Source organism: Astyanax mexicanus, chromosome 19 (assembly GCF_023375975.1).
Source record: "Astyanax mexicanus isolate ESR-SI-001 chromosome 19, AstMex3_surface, whole genome shotgun sequence".
Lineage (NCBI taxonomy): Eukaryota > Metazoa > Chordata > Actinopteri > Characiformes > Acestrorhamphidae > Astyanax > Astyanax mexicanus.
In genome coordinates this window covers 9,808,250-9,834,790 of record NC_064426.1, presented here as the reverse complement: position 1 = coordinate 9,834,790, position 26,541 = coordinate 9,808,250, and the positions used below count along the sequence as shown (strand labels likewise).

The 26,541-nt window shown below is 35.2% G+C and overlaps 2 protein-coding genes across 4 annotated transcripts in view; both read right to left on the bottom strand.

Annotated features, from left to right (window-relative positions):
* Positions 1 to 2,279, bottom strand: part of slc25a23b (solute carrier family 25 member 23b) — a 29,695-nt gene extending 27,416 nt beyond the window's left edge. Inside the window, exon 1 of the mRNA XM_022671864.2 lies at positions 1,297 to 2,279. The gene's annotated coding sequence lies outside the window, so the exon portion shown is untranslated. The remainder of the gene's footprint in view (positions 1 to 1,296) is intronic.
* A 2,348-nt stretch (positions 2,280 to 4,627) lies between these two features.
* Positions 4,628 to 26,128, bottom strand: LOC103036529 (coiled-coil and C2 domain-containing protein 1A). Of its 3 annotated transcripts, XM_022671886.2 has the most exons (18): positions 26,002 to 26,128; positions 25,590 to 25,666; positions 21,594 to 21,774; positions 15,123 to 15,238; positions 14,607 to 14,679; positions 13,535 to 13,609; positions 12,621 to 12,697; positions 11,553 to 11,675; positions 11,049 to 11,107; positions 10,832 to 10,948; positions 7,749 to 7,822; positions 7,595 to 7,653; positions 7,463 to 7,514; positions 6,756 to 6,855; positions 6,271 to 6,361; positions 5,908 to 6,039; positions 5,316 to 5,371; positions 4,628 to 4,751 (listed from the first exon to the last, which is right to left on the bottom strand). In XM_022671886.2, exons 2-18 carry the CDS (start codon positions 25,641 to 25,643, stop codon positions 4,727 to 4,729), a joined length of 1,464 nt encoding a protein of 487 aa, XP_022527607.2. In that variant the 5' UTR covers positions 25,644 to 25,666; positions 26,002 to 26,128; the 3' UTR covers positions 4,628 to 4,726. The 3 variants fall into 3 exon arrangements, with proteins under 3 accessions (XP_022527607.2, XP_049323670.1, XP_049323669.1); XM_049467713.1 differs by having other exon boundaries at positions 6,001 to 6,039; positions 25,590 to 26,091; XM_049467712.1 differs by having other exon boundaries at positions 7,625 to 7,653; positions 25,590 to 26,089.
* Between the last annotated feature and the right edge of the window lie 413 nt (positions 26,129 to 26,541).

The following is a 26,541-nucleotide window of genomic DNA, read 5'->3' as shown; positions in this document are numbered from 1 at the left end:
GTTAACAGCACAACCTTTTAAAGCAGCATTATCACAGGTTTTTGCTAAAAATTGACCTATACCAACAAAACCAAACGATTTTACACTGGTCAAAACCAATACATACATGTAGCTAGCTTCAAGATTCCCTTTTTTGTTAACAGAAGGTGTTGGAGAGGAAAAAATGATTGGAAAACTTCAAGATTCCCACTTAATATCACGTTGCGATTCACAAATAGGTTTACGCATTGTTAATTAAGTTATGGCGATCACTGCCCGCTTTGCCAAACCTGCATAGTACAGTTAACAATGTGTAATAGCCCAGAGTAGCAACATATAAGATAATATTCCCCCATTACAGGTCTATGGTGCATCGCACTGATTTTGGAACTGCTAATCGTGCTACATATTGGTTCTTTACGTCCTAAAAGTTGCAGGGTGGAACCACCAAAGATTGGACATATCGTTCCAGCATTTTACACAGATTCGCAATTAGATTGAGAAATTGTCCACAAAGAACAAAAGCATGTTTAGAGAAAAAAGATAACCAACTGTTAGTCACGAGAGTTAACCACAAGACCATGCCTTTTCAGATTGTGTTGCAGCTGGTGGCATGGAGAACACTTCACTGGTACAGGTATACATGGATTCAATGAAATACCAGGAAATTCTGTAATTAGTGTGCTTCCACTTATCTGTCAAAAATAAAAAAGCTGAGGACAAAAAGAGGAAAGCTTCTACAGTAGCATAACCATATTTAACACACCTCACAATCCACAATGTACTACCACAAGAGGCAAAAGTTTTGAAAAGTACAATATTATTCCCTCAACTTAAACTGTGGATTGTGCTCAAAAGAGCAAAGCAGCAATAAGACAGTCCAATAAACTTACAGAATTAAAATCTTTTTAAAACAAAGAATGGGCAAAAAAAAAACAAGCTATAAAATCATTAAAACATTTACAAGCTGTGAAACTTGCCAGGATGTTTTACTAAGAACTGACCATTCAGGATTACCAAACCTTTGTTTTTGGGCCCTATTCCTTTTTATGTTGTTCACAATATCTTATATAATTATTCTACAGGTTATGTCTGAGTCTGCTCTGGTAATGACCCAAATGCTACAGATGCAGGCTAAAAATCACAATTGTCTCTAAAAATGTAAGCATTTTAAGCTATATAAAAATGTCTAAACTTTTAGATACAAGTGATGTATTTGCATTTTATGCTAAAGTAAATCAGCTTTAAATCTCCTTACCTATTCACACTCTTTTGGACTTCTGCTACTTGGTGTTGTCATGGTTACATCATACATACCCGCTGACAGATTCTTCGTGGCCCAGAAGGACGTCCTCCACACCCCACGCTCCGTTAATATGCCAAGAGACATGAAGCACAAAGCCATCCCACGATGCTTTGCAGCGGTGGCCAACTGGCAGACGTTTTTCCTCTTTAACTGTAGCATATCCATGGGCAACCTCTGCTGGCACATGCCGGCTCCACCTGTGAGCAGAGAAGTTAAAAGGCTAAACAAATATACAAGTGTCTGCATAAGAAGTGCAGGCAAATAGACAAAGGTAGTCATTTTATTAATATGAAAGTGATGAACACAAGTCAAGTAAAATAAAAAGTTAATAAAATTACAGATGTATTGGGAGATAATGTGGGCCTAACCAACTTAGTAATTTCTAGACCTGTAGAGGCCCTTAAAATCCACTTGGTTAATGATAAGGCGTTGCATTTTTTTGCACAATGAGACTAAATCTAAATAAACCATAGATCTTTATTTCTATTAGGTAATAGGAAATGTTTTTATTTTTAGACATAAAAAAACACAATTTATTAAATAGTGGACTGAACTAAAAAGAATAGTCAGGGACAGGCAGGATCAGTAACCAAAAGGCAGTATAAAGAAACAACGTACAAGAGTGAGCTGGCAAGGAGGTCATACACAGGAAATCCTATAAATAAGCAATAGGGCAAGGCAAAAGGGTAGTCAAAGAACCAAACAGGTTGGCAATAAAGAGGCTATAAAAAAACAACAAAGGCCAAAGCAAGAGAGTAGTCGGAGATACAAAAAGAGAGTCGAAAAAAAAACACAAGGTTGAAGAGATATGGGAAAAGATTCAATAGCAGTGGAAGCAGTGGAACTGTGTCTCAGGAATGGTGCTGCTCAATCCATTACTTTTGATAACAGTTAGCGCTTGTCGCTGAATGCAATCAAGTTCTTACAGTAATGCTCAAAAATCGAGTAGAAAAACTTTCTGTAGACAGTAGGGACAGTTATTTATGTCCCAATTGTCCATTTAAATGTAAAAACAAAAGTATATACATACCTTAAATGGAGAAATACAACTTCATATTCTCAAATGGTCTTGTATATTCTAATCCAAATCGCAGATGTTTCCACTCTAAAAACAGAATCTAAACATTTTACTAGATCATCACATCACAATAACAAATAATTAAACATCTTGTTTTGTAATGTTTCAGACACACCCAAAAACTTACTATTGAATCAGCCAAATTCAGTCATTTAAATGTAAATAAATAATAATGAGTAAATATAATTACAACACATTTTTACATAAAAACTTACTTTGAATAGTTTGTTTGCAGTTTATATGCATGTACTAAATAAGCTGCAGATACTTTTGTTCCTTTTTATGTATTTTTTATTGTCTATTATGAAATAAACAAACATTTATAGATATTTTAGGTATATATTAGGTAAGTATAAAATGAACATTGTTGTTTTATTCTATAAACTACAGACAACATTTCTCCCAAATTCCAATGAAAAATATTGTCATTTAGAGCATTTTTTGCAGCAAATAAGAAATGGCTAAAATAACAAAAAAGATGCAGAGCTTTCAGACCATATTTGACAATATAGACAATATTTGGTGGAATAATACTGGAATTTAATCAGTTTTCATGCATCTTAGCATGTTCTCCTCCACCAGTCTTACACACTGCTTTTGAATAACTTTATGTCACTCCTAGTGCAAAAATCCAAGCAGTTCAGCTTGGTTTAATAGCTTGAGATCATCCATCTTCCTCTATTCCAGAGGTTTTCAATTTGGTAAACTCAAAAAAACTCATCATTTTAAAGTGGTCTCTTATTTTTTTCCAAACCTGTGTATTATTGAAATTAATGTAAACTAATTAAATGATTTGTCATATCACCAAGAATGTTGCTATTGCAAAAATACCCTAAAACATTGTGATTCGATTTAGGGCCATATGGCCTACCGCTAGAGTGGAGTTGATGTGAAATGGTCATTGTAGAAATGGTGGTTGTTTTTTGCTTTTTTTTCTGGTCTTATTCACTACCCCTATTAAACATTCATGTCACTGTGAGACATGTTCCATCTAATCATTATTTAAGGCTTGTATACCTCCTAACATCTAAGCTACATTTGCTGTCAAAATTATTTAATGCCCATTCCATTTATTAGCAAAAATAAATGGAATGGAATAAACGGAATAAAAAAATAAAAAATAAAATAAAACTCAAGATGTTTTCAATAAACCAAATAACTATAACAAGTGTTTTCTCCAAATTCAAATACCTGCACTGGTAGGGAGTTTGTTGATTGTGACATTTGATGCAAGAAAGTCAGGAGAGAGTAGAAAAAGTGCAGAAAAGAGATAATTGCTTTGCAAACAGATAAATCAGACCCAATGGCTCTGAATGATCTTAGACATACAGTTAGAAGCACAGTTTCCATGTAAAGTAACACTGGATATGCTACCTGGATTTACAGAAAGAGAAAGCTATTACTGGGTGCCACAGTATTCCTGATGAAGCAGACAGCCATGCCCATACAGCTTTGCTGACCCAAAAGCCACATAAATAAGCATAAATGAAACTGAGCATATTACAACTTATAGCTTTATTTGGTAAGTGTACATAAAAGTAAGGTTATATTCCACAACAAAAGATTACATTCAAATTCAAAAGCATATGATTTAATATTGATAAAATAAGAAATCATATTATTGTAGTACTTATAAAAATGGTAAAAAAATAAAACCTGAGGATATTTATGAGCCTTCATTTTTAGCTCCCCTGAGTTAATAAACTCACCAAGTGTTTTATAAAGCAAGACTGGTACACCTAATCATTATTGCAGTTTTCTTATTAGCCAATCATGTGGCAGCAGTGCAATACATCACATCATGTAGAAAGAAGCCAACAGCTTTTGTAGAAAAAAATTTAAACCATGATGCCATTCACTTTTTTCATTATATATAAACGCAACAGAAATTTCAGCCATGTTGTCAAAAGTCTGTACAGAGTCTTAAGGTGGAGCCAGACTGAAAAAAACTGGAGAAATTCAGTCTAGGAAGAATGCCAAAATAATATATCCATAGGTCCAATTTATCAACATAAGCTTAGTGGTGTGGGGAATATTTTCTTTTTTTGGCACATTTTAGGTCCGGTAATACCACTACCTAATTGAGTATAAGAACGGAAATCATTTGCATTTTAGTGGAACAATAAATTCTCAACATATGCATGACAAATCTGCAGCAATTGTGTGACACAATCATGTAAACATGCAGTAGAATCTCACAGAAATTAGTCCATGCCAGAAAGACCTAAAGATTTTAAATTCAAAAGGTAATACTTTTTTTTACCTGCAGAACTTAGACCACTGTATAAAATGTCTGAGCTCGAACTGCTGAGAACAAAATCTGGACAAAATAATGGAGTAAAGCATTGTTGGATGGTTTCTTGTCAAAGAACACTGCATGTGGCCGACCTGGAACAAAGAAATACAGAACAGAAGTTGGGACACATTTTCTTCTTTTGACATTTATTTTGAAAGTAATGTTTCGTTTCACTGTTGAACAGACAATATAATAGTGAAGTAACAAAAAATGAAGGGGTTTGTAAACATTAAAAACTACATAATCGTCTGATAGTACTAACTAGTAATGTTCCTTGAGTTCCTTGTAGATTATTTATAGATGCTCAAATCAAGAAATCTGGTAAATCTCATTTGACAATTTTCAACATTAAGTTTAGGGTTAGTATTAGAATTAGGGTTAGTTTTGGTTGGATGTTAACATTAGAGTAAGATTACATAGAATAATTTGCATTTAAATAATTAAAAATAGAAATTCAGATATTTTAATACATATTAAAGCCAAAGTTGCGACCGACAAAGGAGGCTTAGGTTTTCCAACATATTCACAACCCTAATATTTCATAACCTTGTACTTAAAAACATACTCAATTATTTAAACCTTTTTTTTTAAGTTTATGGATGAAAAGATCATATATTGAGTGCAAAAGATCATACATTCAAGCTACCTGAAATTACCTGTTTTTCACTTGTTTCACAGGGTTATCTTGAACCGGAGGCTTAGTAGAAACCACCTAGCAATGACAAACAGCTCTTACTTAACTCTGACATTTCTGTAATACAATACTATATAAAAACATGTTTTGCTTTCAGGCATTGAATCTGCACTGCAGGACACACTTTATTGCATTCCTGGACAATCAGCACTTAGAGGGAATAACAAATTGTGATTGATGTATTATATTAATTTTACAGAATTCTATTTTAGGGTAAAATGGTACTCTTTTGTTCACCTGACAGAGACTCTAACACACCAAATACTGTGTGAGCTCTTGTTTTAGTAATTAGCGTATAATGTATGAAAATCAGGAATAAAGATTTTTGTAGCTGTATATGGTAATCAAAGTACACAAAATGTATCAGCATGGTGTTTAGCCCATAAACAGTGTCTGAAAAAGTCTACTGTCCCTAGCCATACATTTAAGGCCAGTTAGTTAAAAACATTGGAATATTCCAGGTTTTAGCATGCAGCAGCTCCGTTTAAGTAAACGCCCCATTGGTATTTTTCTCTTTTTTGTAAGCTTTGAGAAAAATACTGTAAGTGTGGTACCAGTGGTAAGGTTAGTGGGTCCATAACCAGCCATTTCTCTGTCACTGTTTCAGATTGTGGTCCACTCAGGGGCTCCCGAATTTTCACTCGTACCTCCAAGTGCCCTCCTGTGGGAGTTCTCCTTTGGAAAACCTGATAAACATAAAAAACGTTTTAAAAGTTTTTTAGTTTTAGTTTTTGATAAAAAAAAATCACATTCAGTTTGATACTCACAACAATAAATATAAACACATTATGTTTTTACTACTTACTTAATAATGTAATTACATTTAATAATAATATACAGTGGATTTAAGGAATAGCAAATCTTTCTAAGGGTTAAATTGTCTGTTAAAAGCAGGTATAAAAATAACATGGATTAACCTCTATTAGCTGTCTCATCTCACAATTGCTCTCCAGGGAGTCGAGCCTCAGTTGAGCAGAGCCCACCACTTTATCAGTCTTAAATAGACCACTATAGTTCAAATAAGGAGAGAAGCATTTCAAATTATTAGATATTCATTTATTAAATATCCACAAGTCTAAAACACACAGAACTCTACTTTTATTTTAAAATAAGGCTTAATATTTTTCATTAACAAGTGCTAACAGTTTTAAACATCTGAATTCAGACAGTATGAAATACAAAATGCCAAAAAGCCACTTGCAAAGTTAGTATGTATTTATTTATTAATTTCTGCTGTTTGTTGCTGACTTGTTTATTTGCAAGGTGTGTTTACAGAAAGGCATTATATTTAATTTTATTAGAAAACATTTATTTATATCATAATTGTTTTTGCACTCTTCAAAATGCCAATGTCAACTGAACTCCTTTGTCACTGTGGATGAAACATGGGACAGACACTTGCCTCTTTTGAATGATCTCAAACTTGATGCCTTTAGACATCACGATTCTCTTAAAGCCTCGATGTCCGCGCTTAATGCAGAGTGTAAACTCCTCTCCAAACTCTTCAGGATCAGAAAGAACAAAGAATAAAGAGGACAAAGAGGAAAGGTGCATCACGGTATTAACAAAATCGTTACACAAAATAATTAGGTTTTAAATTAGGTATAAATGTAATATACTAAACATATAGTTTGGGGAAAAAATAATATGACAAATTGGTCAGTGACAATAAAGAGGGTGAATAATTATAAATTATAAAGTCAAAGTTATTTTACATTATATACGTTTTATAACTTGTCTTTACTTTGTGAAATCTGAAGATTTATAGGCACTGTACTCATAGACCAAACAGACAAACAGGGAAAAAATAATAATAATCTGGCTGCTCATTAATTACAAATTCAGTTTCTCCAAGCACAGTATGTTTCTACATATCAGATGTTGGTACTCTGTGTACTTTCAACAGTTCTAAGATTATCTTTCTTCATCTTACTAGCCACAGTTCTGAGTTACAGAGACCAGAGATATCAGGTTTCTAGCCTCTATTAAAAGCTTTTGAGTGTGTTAAAATTTGCTGGTCTAGAATGACTGTAGCTTAAACAAAGCACTTTTGGCATTTAAACACATAATGCCTTACTGGGCTCATATCTGGACTCCTAAAGAAGATACCTGGACTAGAAGAGGTTTTGATTGAACGAGTCTGATCCCTTTGAGCATCCTCCTGCCAAGTTGTGAGAAAGAGCAAATTTGTTCATTGCCAAAAATACAAAAATAAATAGCTTCTACAGTAAAAGAACATACCAAACTAGGAAAAGCAAACTCAAAACGCACGCTGGACTCTAAATCATTTGGAGACGTTCCTGTTAATAGCAAAAGATTTTATTCATTATTTTCATTTATCACATCCATCAGGTCTAATAAATTAAATGATTTAATCGTTATTTATGGTCAGTACCTTCAGGAATGGGCAGATTGATGCCTCTCACTATGGTCAGTAACATCTCACTTCCACTCAGCTCTGGTATAATCCTATAGAACAGGGAATTAGAGTAGGACATTAAGCATCTTTCACACATTGTATCTAAATCAACGCTTAAAGCATCTAAATATCAGTTTTAAAAATATTAAAAATAACAATTACTGTAATTAAGTGTTAAGGAAAGTGTTTCTAAACATAATATTTCACAATAGTTTATAGCCCTTTCCTACTCTTAACCACAGGCCATCTATAATACAGTGTGTGTGTGTTGGTGCAGCAGGGATCTGAGCCTCAAATCACTCACTGAGAGTGCACAGATCAGCATGGTGTCTAATCGATACCGGAACGAATCAGAGAACATCCTCTGTTTCTGTCTTTGATCCAAGCAGTCCATATTCTGTGTACATATTAACTCCTTAAACACCAGGTTCATAAATCAGTAATTACTATGGATTAGTAACTGATAAAGCATTTGGTACAATGTAACTGGTAACACTGGTGCCCATCATGTAGCATTTTTATACTGCACACAGAAAACACACTACAGTGCATTGGTATGGCAAAAGTCATGGGACAGCAGTGCGTAAATTAATTATGAAGTGCTACATTGGGGGACGGCCTGGGAACACCTACTCCTGTATAAGCTGTAAGGTGTTATCTTGTGAGTGAGGCAGAAAAATTGTCATTTTGCTCCTGACAAGTGGACAGTGCAGTAGTTGGTAATAATCGTAGCTATCAATGTCTGGCTAGCATTGCCCATGTAAACAGACAAGTGACTCAATCATATTTAATGCAGGAGGCCCTATATACATTTCCTGCAGATCAGCGCAGTGTTTTTTATCTCTCAAAGAGACATGATACTAGTTGTTGTCCTATGACATTTTGCATGTCAATGTATATAAATTCTTATTTGTTGAATATGTCTATAATATATTTTAAATTACCTATCCATTAATGCCCACATACTTTTATTCATGTCAAATGTTAGCATGGATGCGAAGCAATAAATCTATTAGAGGGCAGTTTAAAGTCATTAGTGTCTGACAACAATAAACATGGTGATGATGGAGAAGGCCGAGATACTAGACTTACTACAAAAATAAGACTGACTCATTGCTCTGCATTGAAAAACATTGAACCATAAACACTGTTGTTTCCCTTTTTTAAGTAAAACCATAAAATACTAATGTATCAAATCAAAGAACCCCAAAAAGTTCCTCAAAGAACTTAAACTTTTAACAGCGTAGTGAAAACCACTCAAAGCTAAATGCCATGGCTATTTTTCAAGAAAAAAGAAGCAAAGCTAAAAGAAAGTATAAAAGCAAACAACCAGGTAAAGCATCACTCACAAAAGGGTCAAGTAGCCACAGAACTCAAAGCAAAGGTGCTCTCTGGTTGCTGACTGGGTCATGTATCAGACATTTTTGTCAGGTAACTCTGATTATGTGTTGTTTATATTTATTTATATAATTGGAATTCATGTTAATACCTGTAACAATGACCGTACATAATAAGAGAGTCATTGTGATTGCCATTTGTTATTGCAAACAATTCTATTTGATTGAGTGATTTGAAACTATTGGTTTTATCACTTGTACCTTGCATCACAGGTACAGTAAATACAGACATACAGATCACATGCTTTCCACTCATGTAAACAGAGGTACTGCCACATCACAGCAAGCCATTACATGAACTGGACACTAGAGGGAAATCAACACAGTACAAAAAGTTACTTTACTTCACTGTTGGTCTATTCCTCTCCACAGGATATGTATACATTATTCCCTACTGATGTTACCTAATAATTATATACAGTGGCATTAAAACATATTTGCTTCCTTACAGATTTCTTTAATTTTAGCATTTTTGCTCAAACTTACATTTTCCAGATTATTAAACAAACTTTAATATCAGACAAATAGGGAAAAAAGTGAAAAATAAGGGAAACATTATCCAAACCAATGTAGCCCCCCCCCCCCCCCAAATTAAATGTGATTAATCACTCAGTTCAATTTCACTACTAACCACAACCAGGCCTGCCAGACCTTTAGAATCAAGAAATTTCTTAAATAGAACCTGTCTGACAACATGAATCAGAATAAAATATTTCAAAAAGCAACACATTTTGCTCCAATCTGAATAAATTCAAAAACATATAAGAAAACTAAGTAATTGATAATTTATCAGTCTGTAAAAGGTTACGTGAATTCTGAGGCTTTGGGACTCCAGCGAACCACAGTGAGGGCTTTTATTATTATTTATTATTTACAAATGGAAAAAACATGGAACACTGGTAAACCTTCGCAGTGGCTGGATGACCGAAGTTATTCCAAAAGAAATAAATGAACAACTCAACCAGTAGGTCAATAGAACAACATTTAAGAACTGCATGTCTCTCTCCACTTGCCTCAGTTAAGATCAGTGTTCATGATTCAATAATAAGAAAGAGACTGGTCGTAAATGGTTTCAATAAAAGAGTTTCAAAGCAAAAAAACACTGCTGACCAAAAATAACACAACGGCCCATCTCACATTTGCCAAAAAAACATCTTGACGATCCCCAGGACTTTGGGTGAATATTCTTTGGACTGATGTGACATAAGAGGAACGTTTTGGAAGGTGTGTGTCAAGTTACATCTGGTGTAAAACTAAAACATAATTTTAGAAAAAAAATGTAAAACATGGTGGTGGTAGTGTGATGGCCTGGGCTGCTTAGCTGCTTCAGGGTCTGGACAACATGCTGTAATAGATGGAACCAGGAATTCTGCTGTTTATCAGACAATATTGAAGGAGAATTTCCAGCCATCGGTTCGTGACCTCAAGCTCAGGAGTACTTGGGTTCTGCAGCAGAACAATGACCCAAAGCACACAAAGAAGTCCACCTCATGCTGTGGCATGATCTAAAACAAAATGTTCATGCTCAAAAACCCTACAATTTGGCTGAATTAAAGCAATTCTGTAAAAAAGAGTGGGCCAATCATCGGTGGTACAATCAAGTTGTTAGGTTTAGGGGGCAAATGCTTTTTCACGACAATGTATATATATAAAACTACTTACTTAAATATATTATAGGTGCGATCCTCCATATGAAACCTTGGGAGGGGATATCCATTGACTTGTGCTTCTCTTACAGCTTCAGTAAGAGAGACACACTCCTCTGCAAGACTTTCAAACCTGAAACAAGACATCAAAGAAATGTACATATGCTTAATTAAAGTGGCCATCACATATATCTGTAGAATACATTATAGCTGAGAAGGGGACAGCCACTGACTTTGTTGTCTCAGTTATGTTTCCCATATGGCTGAACTGTTGGCAGTATCTTCGACACTTCTGTAGGATGAGAGAAACAAAAAACAACACTTTAAGTTAAGTTTAAGGTTGTACGTCATACTGTGACGTGGACCCGTTAGATCGATAACAATACACATCGATAAACTGATTAACTTGTTTAGTCAATTAAAAAGTCATTGATTGCATCATATCTGTTCGCTGATGGAGCTGATTTATTTCTGTTCTCCTTCTATTCTTTTTAAAAGTGTGTCTTAATAGATCCCCTCATTACCGCATTTCTTGCCTTTTTAATTTTAATTACAATTCTTACCTGCCTTCACCAGTTTAGTATCAATAGGCTCTAGATAATCTGTTTTAGTTCAGCTAAGATCAGTTAATCATTATGTGATTACTGTATTAATCAAAGACAAACTTTTATCTTTAATAAAGTTTAAAATGATTTGTGCATAATTACTGTTTTCTAGGGTGTGAAGGTGAAGCTGACCTGCTCTTGTTGATGAAGAAGCTCTATCAGCTGGTTATACTGATAGCTATGGTCTGGACAAAGAGGTGAGTTTTGTAAGGGGGGAGTGTAAGGCACCACTTCCTTATATGAACCGGCAGTCTCCTAAGAATTAAAGGCAAGAGAATAAAGAGACATGGACATGAGTTGATTAACTGTATGTGGGAAAACACTATTCAATGAGTGTCAAATGACAAAACTGTTCCGTAGCTAAATTTAGCAGCATGCCAAAAGATTTCAACATTAAAAAACAGTAGGAAAGCAGCAGGAAAGTGTTAGGTTTTCATGTTAAATGGATAACTGAGACATTTTCTTAATAGAAGCTAACATGCTAAAAGGCCTACCAGTACAGTCTTTGTTGATAATGAAGAATTGTAGCTGGGGTATTTCATCAGTGTCAGTGTAAAATCTCCTGGTAGACACTGCACTGACTTTGGACCTAATATAACACAGTGGACCAACACCAGCAGATGACATGTCTCTCCAAACCATCACTGATCATCAGTAAATTTTACATTTCATTTGTAAGTCAAGGAATCAAAGTCTGGAGGAAGAGTGGAGAGACACACAGTCCAAATTGCTTGAGGTCTAGTGTGAAGTTTCCACCAATCAGTGATGGTTTGGAGACATGTCATCTGCTGGTGTTGATGCACTGTGTTATATCAAGCCCAGTGTTTTCACGTCATGCTTCCCTCTGCTGACAACTTTTATGTAGATGCGGATTTCATTTTCTAGCAGGACTTGGCACACAGCCAAAATTACCAATTGGTCTAACAAAATATTCTAATTTCCTGGGATATTAACTTGGGTTTTTATTGGCTGTATATAAACGCTTAAAATAAATCACTCTGTGTGTAATACATCTTTCACATTTGTAACTGAATTACTAAAAAGGAAAAAGTAACTTTTTAATGTTATTCTATTTTTTTCTAAGATGCACCTGTATCTAATGGTTCTCACAGCAGTTTAATTTGAGTTAATATAACTTTCACTAACATGGCTAACAAAGAGTATATATACTCTTATATCAAGATTAGCTACCATACAAACCATAGAGAGATCATCATAAACTGTATCCTCGTCTGGAACCATTGTGTAAGGTACTTCAGTTTCATCCCAAAGTGAACCTGTAAACAGTAGAGCAGTATGAATGACTCAGAAGTAAGTCATGCTCATTAGTGTGTAGCAGGATAGCATCTGATGTTTATTTTAGTATTTTCTTAATGTCATGATTGACAAATTTTTCATTGATTATTTAATTAAGCGGGACATTTTAAACAATCAATAACATGCTCTATATACTCTGAAAAACTCTTCAGCAAGCTTAAAGGATGGGTAATATATGGCACAAACAAGTAACAATTTTTTTATGATGCTCACCGCTAAACACACACTGCACATTCACTAAGAGCATTTTTAGTCTATGTTTTTTTGTGTAGCGACATTAACAAACAGCTCAACATGCTAGGAGAATACAAACTACCAATTCAGCAGCAACGGTCACACTGACTAGCATCACACTGACTGGGTTGGTGGGATGTTTCAGCCTCTACTCAATCAGAAAGAGTAAGGCCAATTGTACTGATTGGATCTCCCAGTCCCAGACGCCTGTGGCATCAACAATGATTGACCCTTCTGATGACAGGGCCACTGCTAAGTCTTCCAGTAAGTGGTTCTTGGATTGGACATAATGTTTCTATTGAAACAATTTTTTAAAATTAATATTTTAAAAAAATGCTTTACATAAAAATATTCTTTTATGAACCATTCACTGAATTGCTCTTTAAAGAAACCAAACACATTCTTTAATGGCATTGCTCCATGGAGTGAATTCTTGGCAGCCATATTTTTGTACTGAAGATGTAAAACCAATTATATCACATAAAACAAAAGAGCACATATGTATGTACTGTCAGTAGTACACAGGAAGAGAGCTAAAATGGGGGGAAAAAAATACTTTTTACCGCTGTTTTTGGTCACAGCATGGGGTTCATCACTGGACTGGGGGTAGGCATTCTGCTTTTCATCCAGCACGCTCTCTGAAGGAAGAAAAAAAAAGCTGAAAAAGGCCTGAAGGAGACACTGAGACGGGGCTAATCTGGAGCATCGGGGAGGAAATTGAGGCCTGCTGATTACCATGCTGCTGCTTTTCCCTCATTAGCTCTCTCTCTTCATTAGCTGCCCTCGGCTGTCCCTGCTCCTCCGAGCGCACCACAGAGACCCAGTTCCAACTTCAAACACTTTTACGCTGCCTTTGTTCCTCTATCTTAACCCTTTTGTGATGTCAAAAGCGGCCATTACTGTCACTGATACAGTGTACACTAAAAAACATGATTTCCTTGTGTACAGAAGTTTTGGTTCTCTCTTTTAACAGTTATTGTGTTGTAATAACAGTGTTGACAATGAGTAAAAATGTTTATTCTTAAAATATACCCAAAATTCTAGAATATGGGCAATATGTCTAAATGTGTTTTCAATCACGTTAAACAAATTATATATTTTGCCGTTTTTTAATTATACACTGAAAGTAAATGAGTCTGGGCATCTTAATTGCATACTAATCGGTAATATTAACAAGTTTTAAGTATGTAGTTTGCAGAAGAAATAGAAGTGTCATACTGGAATATACATACTTTAAACCAGTAAAGTCGTTTTTTAAGTGTGGTTATTAACTTGCAATGCAAAATGAAGCGAAAAGAGAAAAATTATTAGACAAAAATGACAAATAACAATGCAAATGCAGCTGCATTGGGGGCAGACAAACTTGCAGTGATGTATGTTGATATAGTAACGCTTCACCACCGCCTGTCAGTACAAAGCAGGATGGTACATTAATATTTTCACATTCTAAACTGCCAAACCCCCACTATTAAGGAAGTATGTTGTATTTTTTAAACAATAAGAAAATGAAGTATAAGACAGATTAATGTACTGTTACCTTAAAACAGAAAGAATGCAAAAATATTTTCTTCTTACACTGTCAAAACCTTTTTTATCACCTTTACTCCATAGGTACATGTAATGTTCAAGTCGTACCAGTAGGGGGCAGAAATGACCCAGCATCGTCAGGTTTTTCTCGCTTGGAAGCTTCCACAATGGAGTGTAATTTCTAAAAGAGCAAGAGAGAGAGACCAGACAAACCATTAACTTGACTTATGACCTTCATTATTGACTTTATTATTTTGCATGCTGCTACAGTCATCCATCAGCAGAGCTTGGCGCCGCGTCTGCTGAAGTTACGATGGCTGTTTGGCCTCGAAGACCACACAGGATTTACAGCTCTGACCCACATCCACAGCCTGCTGCCTCAGGCGGGCACAGATGCACCAAGATGCCCATCCAGCTCTCACGCCAAAGGCTTGGAGTGTGCGTGGAGGGGGTGGGGGGAGAAGGAATGATAAGCAAAGAGTGTGAGTGTGTGTGTGTGTGTGTGTGTGAGAGAGAGAGAGAAAGAGAAATAGAGAGAAATAGAGAAAAACAGAGAGAGAGAGAGAGAGAGAGAGAGAGAGAGAAAGAAAAAGAGATATTTTGACAGTGACACACAGGTGGTACCTTAGCTGTCAGGTAGTAACGCTCGACCTGCCCTGAGTCTCCAGTCTGTTCGATCTGGGCATCAGCCAGTTGGTATTCCTCCTCTCTCTCTCTCACTGCTCCACTCAGTGTGTTCTCTGTGTAAACCAGCAGGCACACACACACACACACAAACATAAAGCACAAAAACTAATGTTTCCCTTCTGCTCTGTTTACTTAAATGGAATTAGATGTGGTTAAAAATGGTATGGCAACCAGCCACCAGAGGGTGTAGGAGGCATTTTTAACAGCTGTCATCCAGAATATTCTTATATATACCTTTAACTTTGTGGCAAAAACATTTTAGTACTCTCTACACTAGCATTAATAGGGCTCTCTCAGGATCACCTAAAATATCGACCAATAGCAGATCACACATTTGGCTTTAAAAAAAAAGCCGTACAAATAAATCTGTAAACGATGTTTACTGTGTAACTGCGGTGGTGACTAATAAACGTATCAGAAATATTTCAATGCAGTTTATGCTGGTTTTGTTGTTGGTTTGGATCATTTTTTTCCTTTAAAAAATAAAATAATTTCAAAATGGCGTTTTATGTTTTCTTAGTCTTATTTCAAAACGTGTTTGTTAATCCGAAAAATGTAAATATGATAAACAATCAAAAACAAAAGATATATGTAGGAGGGGGCAAATACTTTTTCACAGAACTGTAGTTGTGATTTTTCGTTCTGAAAGGAAGGTGGTACTAAAGGAAAAATAATCTTTTAAAAGGGAACACCTGGGGCCTTATGTACTAAAGGTGCGTACGCACAAAAACATTGTGTACGCCATATTTCACGCTCACGTTCAGATGTACTAAATTTGACTTGAACGTGAGAAAGTGCGTTCCCTCACGGCACTTTCGTTTCGGGCGTACACCTTTTTTTTGTACGTATGTATTGTTTTTGTCATTTGGCGACACTTAGAGGTAATGCATTGAATTTACAACTGTTAAGATATCCTTTATGCACACATTGTAGTAAGCATTATTGGGTAAAATAAAGTAAATTAATCAGACAATTTCATTGGCTTACAGAAATAATCGTTCAAGGTGTTTCCACTTAGCCTAGATTATATAAACATGCATAAAAGTTTGCGCTGGAGTTGTTGGAGATGGCAACGTTGGCATTATTGGAAAATATTGCTAATGGCCGAATTCATTGAGAGCGCATTTTCCGTGACCATTATGTTTTTTTGGCCCATGATGATGACTGGCTTATAAATCGTTTTAGAAAACATGCATGACGGGTGGCTTCTTGGTAAGCAACTCATTTAAAGCATTTAAATGAAACCATTTATTATCCATCTTAGAATAATACAATTTAAAACATGGGTAATTATACACTATGCGTATATAATATTATTATTATTATTAATAATAATAATAATAATAATAATAATAATAAAATAATAATAATAATAGTAATAATTATTACTATTATTATTATTATAATTATTATTATAACATTATACTCTGCGTAATTGAGGGAGGAGTCATGGCAGGCGTGGCGTTTTCGTGCATTTGCGCTTGATTTCAAGTTGATTGCGATGTACTAAAAGAAAGTACTTGGAATTCTGCCTATGCACGGTTTGATAAATCTGGATTTTTTTGTGCATACGGAACTTTTCAGGTCTGAGCGTACGGAACATTTTAGTAGGAAGTCCACGCAAGTCTTAGTACATGAGGCCCCTGATCTTCAACCAGCCAAAACAGAACAAAACATGTCACCCTACTGCTCAATAAGCTCCACTGGCTAACGGTTGCTGCTCATATTAAATTCAAAGCCCTTACGATTGCCTACAAGGTGATGACAGAGCAGCTCCCTCCTACTTGTACCTGCTCCTAAAGACATATGTTACATCCCAGCCGCTGCACTCCTCTAGTGAACTTCCCCTAGCTTTGCCCAACATTCACACTAAGCAATGCAGACTGTTCTCATACATACTTCTCCAAAGGTGGAACAAACTAACCTTCCACTACCAGATCAAGAGCATCTCTCGCTACTTTTATGAAACTCCTGTACACAAAGCTCTACAAAGAGCACTTACTCTCCTAACACCTCTAACAAAGTAACAACTTCTAATCTCATTTCCTGCTTCCCCTACTTTCCTCCTCTTATCCTCTATTTTCTTTTGGCCTCCTTTAGGTCTTGTCAAAAAATTGCCCTGGACTTATATGTCCTTTATCGTACTTCATTATTTTTAAACTGCTTTGGATGAAAGCGTCCGCAAAATGCAGTGTACTGTATTGTAATGTTCTTAAGCACAACACATCTGAACGACTGTTAATAATGATATCTTTTTTGGCACACAAAAAATATTTATATGATATTTATATAATTATTTTGTTTGTCTGTCTCTTCAGTTTTTGTGATTTTCACATGCAGCACGAATTTACTAGTTTAATCATTTTTTATAACGTTAAATTCGTCTTACATTGATAGGCTTTCAATGGCTGCAAATATCTCCCAATAACTGCATCCCACACAACTCTTTTTGAGATGTACCATTCTGTCTTACTGGCCTGTAACATAGCAACAACCAGAAACAGTTAATGGAGCAGTGTTAATGAGTGTCCTACCAGCAAGCAAGCAAGCATTTCATTGGTGTATATTTCATTGTATTTTTACTTTCTAAAAGACAATAAAGTTTAATGTAATGTAATGTAATGTAATGTAATTCTAAAACCCTCCTACTACAAACACTGTATATCTCTTAATAGTGACCAATCGTTAAATACAGCAGTGCTTAATTGAAGGTTTTTTGTCTCTTCATTGTTTCAAAATGTAATAAGTGTCAGGACTAGGACTGGATATAATCACAATAATACCTATTGCTATATGTGGATATTTTCACTGGTTTGCCGATCTTCAGCAACTACAGCCAAGATCTTGATATCTGTGCCAATATCTTCCCAAAGATATGTGAAGCTTTGTCATGTGTGGAGCTCCAAAAACAGCTCAAAAACAGCTCAAATGTGTATGTACTGATGCCACAGTTATTCATGGCCCCAGGTCCTAGGCAGGACAATTGGCCATACTCTCTCTTGCCAATCTGCCACAAAATGGTTGAAAGTTTTTCCCATACAGTGCATAAAGCTTTTAAAAGTATATTTCAGCAGACCTAAAGAAGTAACTGCAAATAGAAAACAATGTTTAAATTAAAACAATCTGTGTAGGTTCCATTAGGATATTGAATCAAATCTGAAAAATAAATACTTTGGGGGGTTAAATTCTTTTAGTGCTGTGGGTTGGTGAGACTGTGTTGTGTATGTGTCTATGTGGTTAAAATGTTCATATTCAAGCAATCCCAAAAATAAACCACTGTAGTTTGGAGAAATAGCTGGCATTTTCCATCAGGAGTTGATCATCAGTTGTCTAAATAAAGCCAAAACCAAGTTAATTTTACTACCATTCTCTTATTATTTAAAGAAATATATGTTTGCAATTTCTGGAACATGCTATCATGGGACTGTAATAGAAAAACAACTTTAAAATCCATATCCGTATGTTCACAATACCAGGCTAAAGTGAAACAAATCTATGTTTTTGCCTGAAATGTGATTTCACAGACCTGATATTTTAGGGCTGTTTAGAAATATTATATCTGATATTTTCAAACCATCTTTGAGTGACTTTCAGATTTGGTTCTAGATTTTATGCATATAAAATTCAAGGGCATGTGATACAAATGTAAATAGTCTGATTTTATGTTTCTTTGTATGCATGGATTTTTTTGGAAGGATATAAGTTTATTCATAAACAAACGTCATGTGGAGCACTAAAGGAAATAGCTTTCATATTTCAAACACTTCTCTTTGTTTATAATGTCTCTATGGAGGCGACATGCCTGAACATATTAATGTGTGCATATGAGATGTTAGTTTTCTGAATATTCAAATAGCCAAATCTGATCTGAGCAAAAAATCTGAATTGATTAATGAGGCATGTAGTGTAAACCAAGCTTTAGGCTGTTTCAGCTTTCAACTAAAAGGCCAGATTCCCCCTGAAATGTGGAGGTAGGACTGAGAGATACTACTGAGTTAAAAGGAGGTTCTACTAATGCTCTGTAACAGGACATCAAATCAATATTACAATTAACTAGAGGTATAACAAACCTCAAATTTCACAGAGCTGATCGTGTCACGGATTTTGAGTCACTGATGAGAGCGTTTTTCAAAATTAAATTTACAATGTAAAAGCAAGAACATGCATTGAATGAGAAGAGGTGTCCACACTTTTGTCTGGTACTGTATTTATGTGTATATCGATCAATTTTCGATGAATTGTCCGGCCTAAAATTCAGCATATCATACAAAACAAAGCACAAAACACTGTCATATACATCATCCATTCATTAACGCTAATAAGAAACCTTAATTCCATTACTATAACCAGCATCGTCTTCACACTCCACAACCCTCCATCCATACTGTGTGACCCAGCCTAGAGTAGATCAATAGCTAATTCACTTCCAGCCTTTGGAAATGTGTAATCTATAGCCACCTATAAATCAAAATGGACCATTTACAGACCTCCCCAATACATTTCATTACAAAACATGCAATTCATCTTTATGAGCAATGGCTTCCCACTGATATGAATGATCTGTGTCGTTCATCGGTATAAACATTTTGTTAAGTACACTTTGACATTACTAGTGTATTTAAAAATGACATAGTCTTGATCTTTCACCTGTATAATTCCTACAGTTCTGAAAGGGAGGAGCCTGTAGAACGTGATGCTTGTGGGTGTAAAATGGTATGAAAGAGCTGTGTAAAAGCCAGACCAGGAAAGAACCGTGAGAAGCAACAAGATATAAAGGTCAAAGAGGTCAAACACAAAGTATTGAACAAACCAGCGAGCAGAACCAAAGAGTAATTATAAATCAAGAAAGGAAGATGAAAAAAACTGTATATGCAATGGAAATAGCTGATATTACTTTGGAAAAAATGTGACAAACAGACAAACATTTAACCAATAAATAAAAGGGAACGTAAAGACCAGCAAATAATAAGCATTAGAAATGACAGTGACCAGACTGGGAAATGGTGAGTAGTGTCATTTGTAGAGTCAACAAAGACAGAGAGAGAATCCAGAAGCATGACGATTTTGGTGCTTAGTTTTATGCTGTGACTGAAGTGGATCACTACTCCCTCATTAGTGTTCTGCTGTATAGGGAGCAATTATTTAGGTTACTTAGCAATAGCAATAAAATATAAATTAATTCAAATTGATTGACTCTTCACTATCAATATGCATTTATGGCTATTGAATAAATGTGTTAAAGTGTAACTTAACTTCCTGATTTTAGCTGACTCCACCCTCAGCACAGAGAAAATGTATAAGAAAAATAAGAAAAATGCAAAAAAAAATTGGAGGGCTAGTTTAATGGGGTACTTGGTGATGTATGGGTTTAGGGGTGTGGCAGATAGAAGATCTGATTGGGCTGAACAGTGTGCCTCTGATAGCAGTGAAGCACAGATGGTTGGACGTCACCATGGGCGCGGTATTAATGACTGACTGATTTGCATATTGTCAGTGTCCACATACCAAAATACACAGAAACATCATCTCTGCCTATGGAAAAGGTGAACCTGTGACAGCGCTGCAAAGGCGGAAATGATCAAATAATGCGTTTTTTAAGATTAGGAAAGGTTTAATACAATTTTAGGCAGCACTGGTATGTTTCACAACTTCAAAGGAACACATTTCAGCTTATAATGAAAAAAATATGGTTTAGGGTTTAGTGTTTCTTTAAAAACGTTGAATTTAACATAAACAAATATACATTAAACATGTTAAATGAGGATACAGATGGAGCCTTCTTATTTATTTCAGTATTTATTCTCTTGAGGATCTTATGGATACAGAGCAGTACAGCGTATCTAAAGCAAAGCACAGCCAATGCCATATGGAAGAAGAGACTGGCAGAAATGTTATGACAGAAACTTTTTTCAGGAATTTACACTGCTGACTGTTTTATGTTTTTGTTGAATGTATACTATCACAATCTCCTTATTTTTTTTTACCATTTAAAACAATGCTGTTGTCAGAAACATCAGACTGCCTTCTAGTGGATTTCTGCTTAGAATCCATGCAAACATAAATGTCAGACGTATGTGAGCAGTGAAGGTTACTCAGTTTAAAACTGACACATTCATTTTCATATGTACAGATGTGTGATAAGTGAAATTAGTGGGTTAAATTGTGTTTTACGCGTATTATAATATTTCACATTTCATTTTGTTAAGAGAACACAAAACTGGAAACCACTCTCAGTGAACAAAACTAGACATGTGTGAATCACAGAGAGTTAAAGAGGGAGGGGAAGGTGTTTTTACAATTTACACTATCCACTAACTAGGAATAATATTGTTCAGGCTAATAAAAAAACTGTGGCACACAACTCAGCTAAAAGTGTTTAGTTTTGCACATGAGGATAAACTGACCAACCTGAGCAGGAGCCTGTAAATGGTGGTGTGTTGTCTCTGATTTCTGGAATAGCTTGGCAGTACTGGTGGTTTACAGGGTTTAACAGACCAGTTACAGAGTGTTCCTCTGGTTCGGCCTCTGTTTCTTCTAGATTTGTAAAAGGTCCTGCTCCAGTATTTGCTCTAGCATCACACTCATCCACCTACAACAAAGAGCACATCAGAATAGTAAATAGTTTCCCCCCATCAGGTTATGCACAGATGTCACTATCACATATTTTCTCCTCTTGATCATTGCTCCAGATAATCCTATTAAACACAAAGATATTTTAGCTTATGAAACAGAATTAGCAGTTAAAATACTTTAAGTGCTTTCAGATGTCCAGTTTTGCAGTCACCGATGGCTCACTGATGCAATCGATGGAGGCCACATCTCACAACTAATCTGTCCAATATTGCCTAACATTGTGAATGGCCCACTAACATATCCAAAACTGCAAAACCACTGAGGATTGGCTCCTGCAAACCTTTAAAGGTCCCCTGTAGTATCTGGCACTGCAGACCATTTAAGTTTTAAGTTGTTATCTGTCAGAACTGAGACTTAACAACTAGTTTACCAACTAGATTGTTACAGGATAATCAATGTTATTCACTTTATTAATCAGTGGTTATGAATGATTGGTGCATATATTAACGCTAAAGGCATAATTACAAACATGGTCTGTTTATTCTAGGATAAAATAACGTAAAATTGTCATGTAAAAATAACTTATCACTGTTTTCATTATGTAAAATGAAAAGAGGAAAATAAATAAATTGCAGGATTGATGTAAGATACGGGCTTTTAAATGATTCAAGCAGGAAAACATCTCACAGCGCTGACAGCTGCCTCAGTGTAATCTAAAAATACACACAGGTAGGCCTTGCGAGGATGTCTAGTGTTTAAAAAAAATAATAAACAATGCCTGAAAAGCTAATCAAGATCGCCATCTTCACGCTTCACATTTCCGACCAGCCTCCATCCGATTTTTTCATCAAGCGAGAAAAGAACACAGCATGTAATTTTCTCTCAGGGAGATAAGTGGAGATTTTTCCCTCTACATGCCAGGTCTCTCTTACATCGAGAAAGGCATGGAAGCTTTAATTTCCACTCGTAATGACAGGGGAAGGGTGACACGGACAGCAGAGCTCATGACAGAGAGAGGCTTTACAGTAACGGAGTAAGGGACAGCCCCAGGTAAACACCTGCGCTGTTTATGACAGGGTTCAGTCCTACAGCTGGCACCGGCACTTCAAAGGGAGAGAGCAAGACAGAATGCATGATCTAAACTGTATACAGATGTGGTCTTTAAAAAAATAAATAGATAAAAATAATAATCTGTCAGAATTTTGAATTACTTGAACTTCTAACTGTCTGTTGTACAGTGGTGTGCACATTTCTAGAAAAAAAATCAGTAACAAAATTTCTATTAGTGAAAATAATGTGAAATATCTCAGCCTTTAATTGAATAAAAACTAAACTGATCTCCAAAAGGCATTAGGACTGTGTTCACATTACCAGGCTAAATTGAATCAGGTTTTTTCAAGAGAAGCTGGCTCCTCACTAGGGCCAGAAATCATGTGAGCTCCACTGTGGGACCGGAAATGGGTGCACTCGTGTATTACACTTATCTCTTGGCTTGCTTAAATTGGTGCTGTCAAGCAATTAGAAAATAATTACATTAAATGCATGCTATGTAAATATGTTTTTTTTTTAATTAAGTGCATTTATCACGTTTAGCTATGAAAGTTTTGTAAATTGTGCAGTTCAATTTAATTTTATCAGAGCAGTATATGAATGTATTAATAATAAAAGACCATTGTTTTAGACGGATATGGGACCAATAAACACATTTAGCTATTTTTAACTGAAGCTTTAATATTAAATACTATTTAACATTTACATCATTTATTTTTTGGCCTTAAGACTCTTCTACTTTACTCAACCTTTCTTTATTGAAAATTGTGAAAACAGGGACTAATGAATGGGGCAGACAGGAAAAAACAGGTTACTTTGATTTCCAGCAGTGGAGCTCATGTGATTTCTAGCCCCTGCATAGAGCTGCCTTCTAGCGAACTTGCACAAATGCTGCAGCCAGAGCCATCTAAATCTTTTTGATTCAATGTAAAAAGATCTAATTTTTCAGATCTGTGTGGATATTTGATCCAATTTTATATTTTTAAATCATATTACTAGAATTTTCTATATTTCTGCATAAATATGACCTTATTAGGTTTTCGCACAATTCCTAAAAGTAGACTCCACCAATTTATATTTAGACAGATTCTTTATTCAGACTATTCTTATCCTCCTCAGGAGTGGTAGACAAGATCACTTCAAGAGAAATGTGTGTAATAGTTTGCAAGGTCACAAAGGACCCTAGGGTAACTTCAGTGCAACTGAAGCCCTCTCTCACATTGGCTAATGTTAATGTTCATGGGTCCACCATAAAAAAATCACTTAACAATAATGGTGTGCATGGCAGGGTTGAAAGAAGAAACTCATCCGTGAAACATGGTGGTGGTCGTGGTATCAAGGTTTGGGGATGTTTTGAATCTGGGCCAGAAAGGAACAATTTATTTTTAATTATATAACAGAATTATTAAGGAAATTGTCAGGACATCTGTCCCTAAACTGAATTTTAAAAGCAAGACAACGCCACTAACCACACAAGTCTACAAAAGAATGCCTCAAAAAGAATAAAGTCAATTTGGTGCAAAGGGGGTCACACCAGATACTGAAAGTGTAATATTGTATTGTTATATTGGATAATTTTCCTCAGTGAATAAAAGACCACGTATAACAGTTTTGTATCATTTTTAATCTTGGTACTCTTCATCTACTTGTAGGACTTACACGAAAATCTGATTATGTTTTAAATCACATTTATGCAAAAATACAAAAAATTCTATAGGGTTCACAAAATTTTAAGTATCACTGTATATATCCAATTTATAATCATACGACATAAATGTGAATGGTCTGATTGGATTTTATGTGTCTTTTTGCCAACAGACTTGTTGGGGATGAAGACCAAAGCTACTATGGCTGCACGGATCATCAAATCCCTTCACTGCTTATAGCAAAACAACTAATTGGTTGATTGGTTCTTTGCATTGAAGAACAGGACCATAAACAGATGCTATGTACAGCATCCCAGTCATATTTCTACTAGTGACCGGTCTTCTTGTGCATAATCATATGAAAAAGCAAAATACATTTTCTTTAATGCAACTGACTTTGAAGAAACGTGAAAAGTGATTGAGCAGGTTGTGAGCTTTACTTACTTTTTAAAGTTTTGTACAGTGTGATACTATTATGAGCAGAGAGCCAAACCACTGGGGTTAGATTTTATCTTTCAAAACAAACAACGTGACCAATCGTGAGTTAACTCCCAGCAAGAGGACCTGTGAGGCTTTTCACAGCAAATTATCTGTAAATATGAATTTGTTACGGTAAAAAACCCTAAAGGTTTGGAGTTGATGTGACTGTGATAACACCAGAACTGGGAACGCAGCCATTGTTATCTACAGTAAATATATATATTTTTTATATATAAAAATAATGTGAAAAATTACCTTCTTAAACACACTTCTCTAAAAGTGTTATTTCATCTTCTTTAAGCACATATTTATATTCATAAATAAATCTTTGTGCATATTTGTATATGTAAGAATGTACCTAATTTAGGTATAATATACCTAATAAGGTAGAATATATCCTTAAACATCTTAGAATGATTAATAACCCCCAAAAAAGTTACATTTTTAAATACTTAAAATACAATTTTTGCTAAAAAGATTTTTAAAAAGTGGAAGCTTTTTGTGTTATTTTATTTTGTTTTATTTTTCTTTGTAATTTGCTCCTAAAAATGATTATGAATGTTCTCCAGTCATGTAGGTTAATAATTGGAATTTTGTCACTGTATTATTTTCACACTTTCACAATTCTTTAAACAATAAAATATACATTTGTTACCTTTTTGTCCTGAGGTGGTGAGGAATACCTAGTTGATTCTTCACAGTCAGTCATGAAGCTTATCCTCAAAGCCAACCCTGAGATTTAGGATAAAAACTATAAGCCAACTAGGTTAGCTGTATGTTTTTTTTAGAATAACACAGCCAATAATGAACAGATAATAATAATATCTAGTTAGTTATCTAGTAAGTTAGCGTTAGGTCAGCTAGCTAATATACCGTCAGTGTTGTTAGCAGAGGCTAACACAAATTATTAATCACATTAACGTTTATTCTGTCCGTGAACAGACAGACTAATGCAGAAAACATCACTGCACCACAATACTGAGCCTCAGGCACTGAAAATCTACTTTAACACACAGTACTGAGTTTATTTGACGCGTTATAGGTTAGCTAACTAACTTAATAAACACCATTATAAATTCAGGCGTCGAAGCGACTCTTCCCGCTTTGGTTCTCCTTGGTAACAGTCTCTGCTTACAGGCGCGCGCAGGGGCTCAACTACACACACAGGTCGGCTCACTTTGGGCGGGGTCACAGGGTGGGGCACCTGTCGATCATTTTCACCGGCAGCCAATCCAATCACATAACTGAGATGTTGTTTCCTGTTGTTAGGCCAATCATCAACCGTTACATATCCATCATTTACTTCTGCAGCAGCTCTACAGCGGTACCTGCGCTGCTATTGGTTGGAAGAAAAACGACAGTAGCTGAAATATAAATATAGTATATAAATATAATATTATCGAATTATATATTATATAATGTAAGAATTACTAATAATTATAATATATATATATATATATATATATATATATATATATATATATATATATATATATATATATATATATATATATATATATGTAATAATATATAAATAAAAAAGTATAAATATAGTAAATGCAATATGTTCCTGAATACATATCCCAGATAGCAGAAGTCTTTTGAAG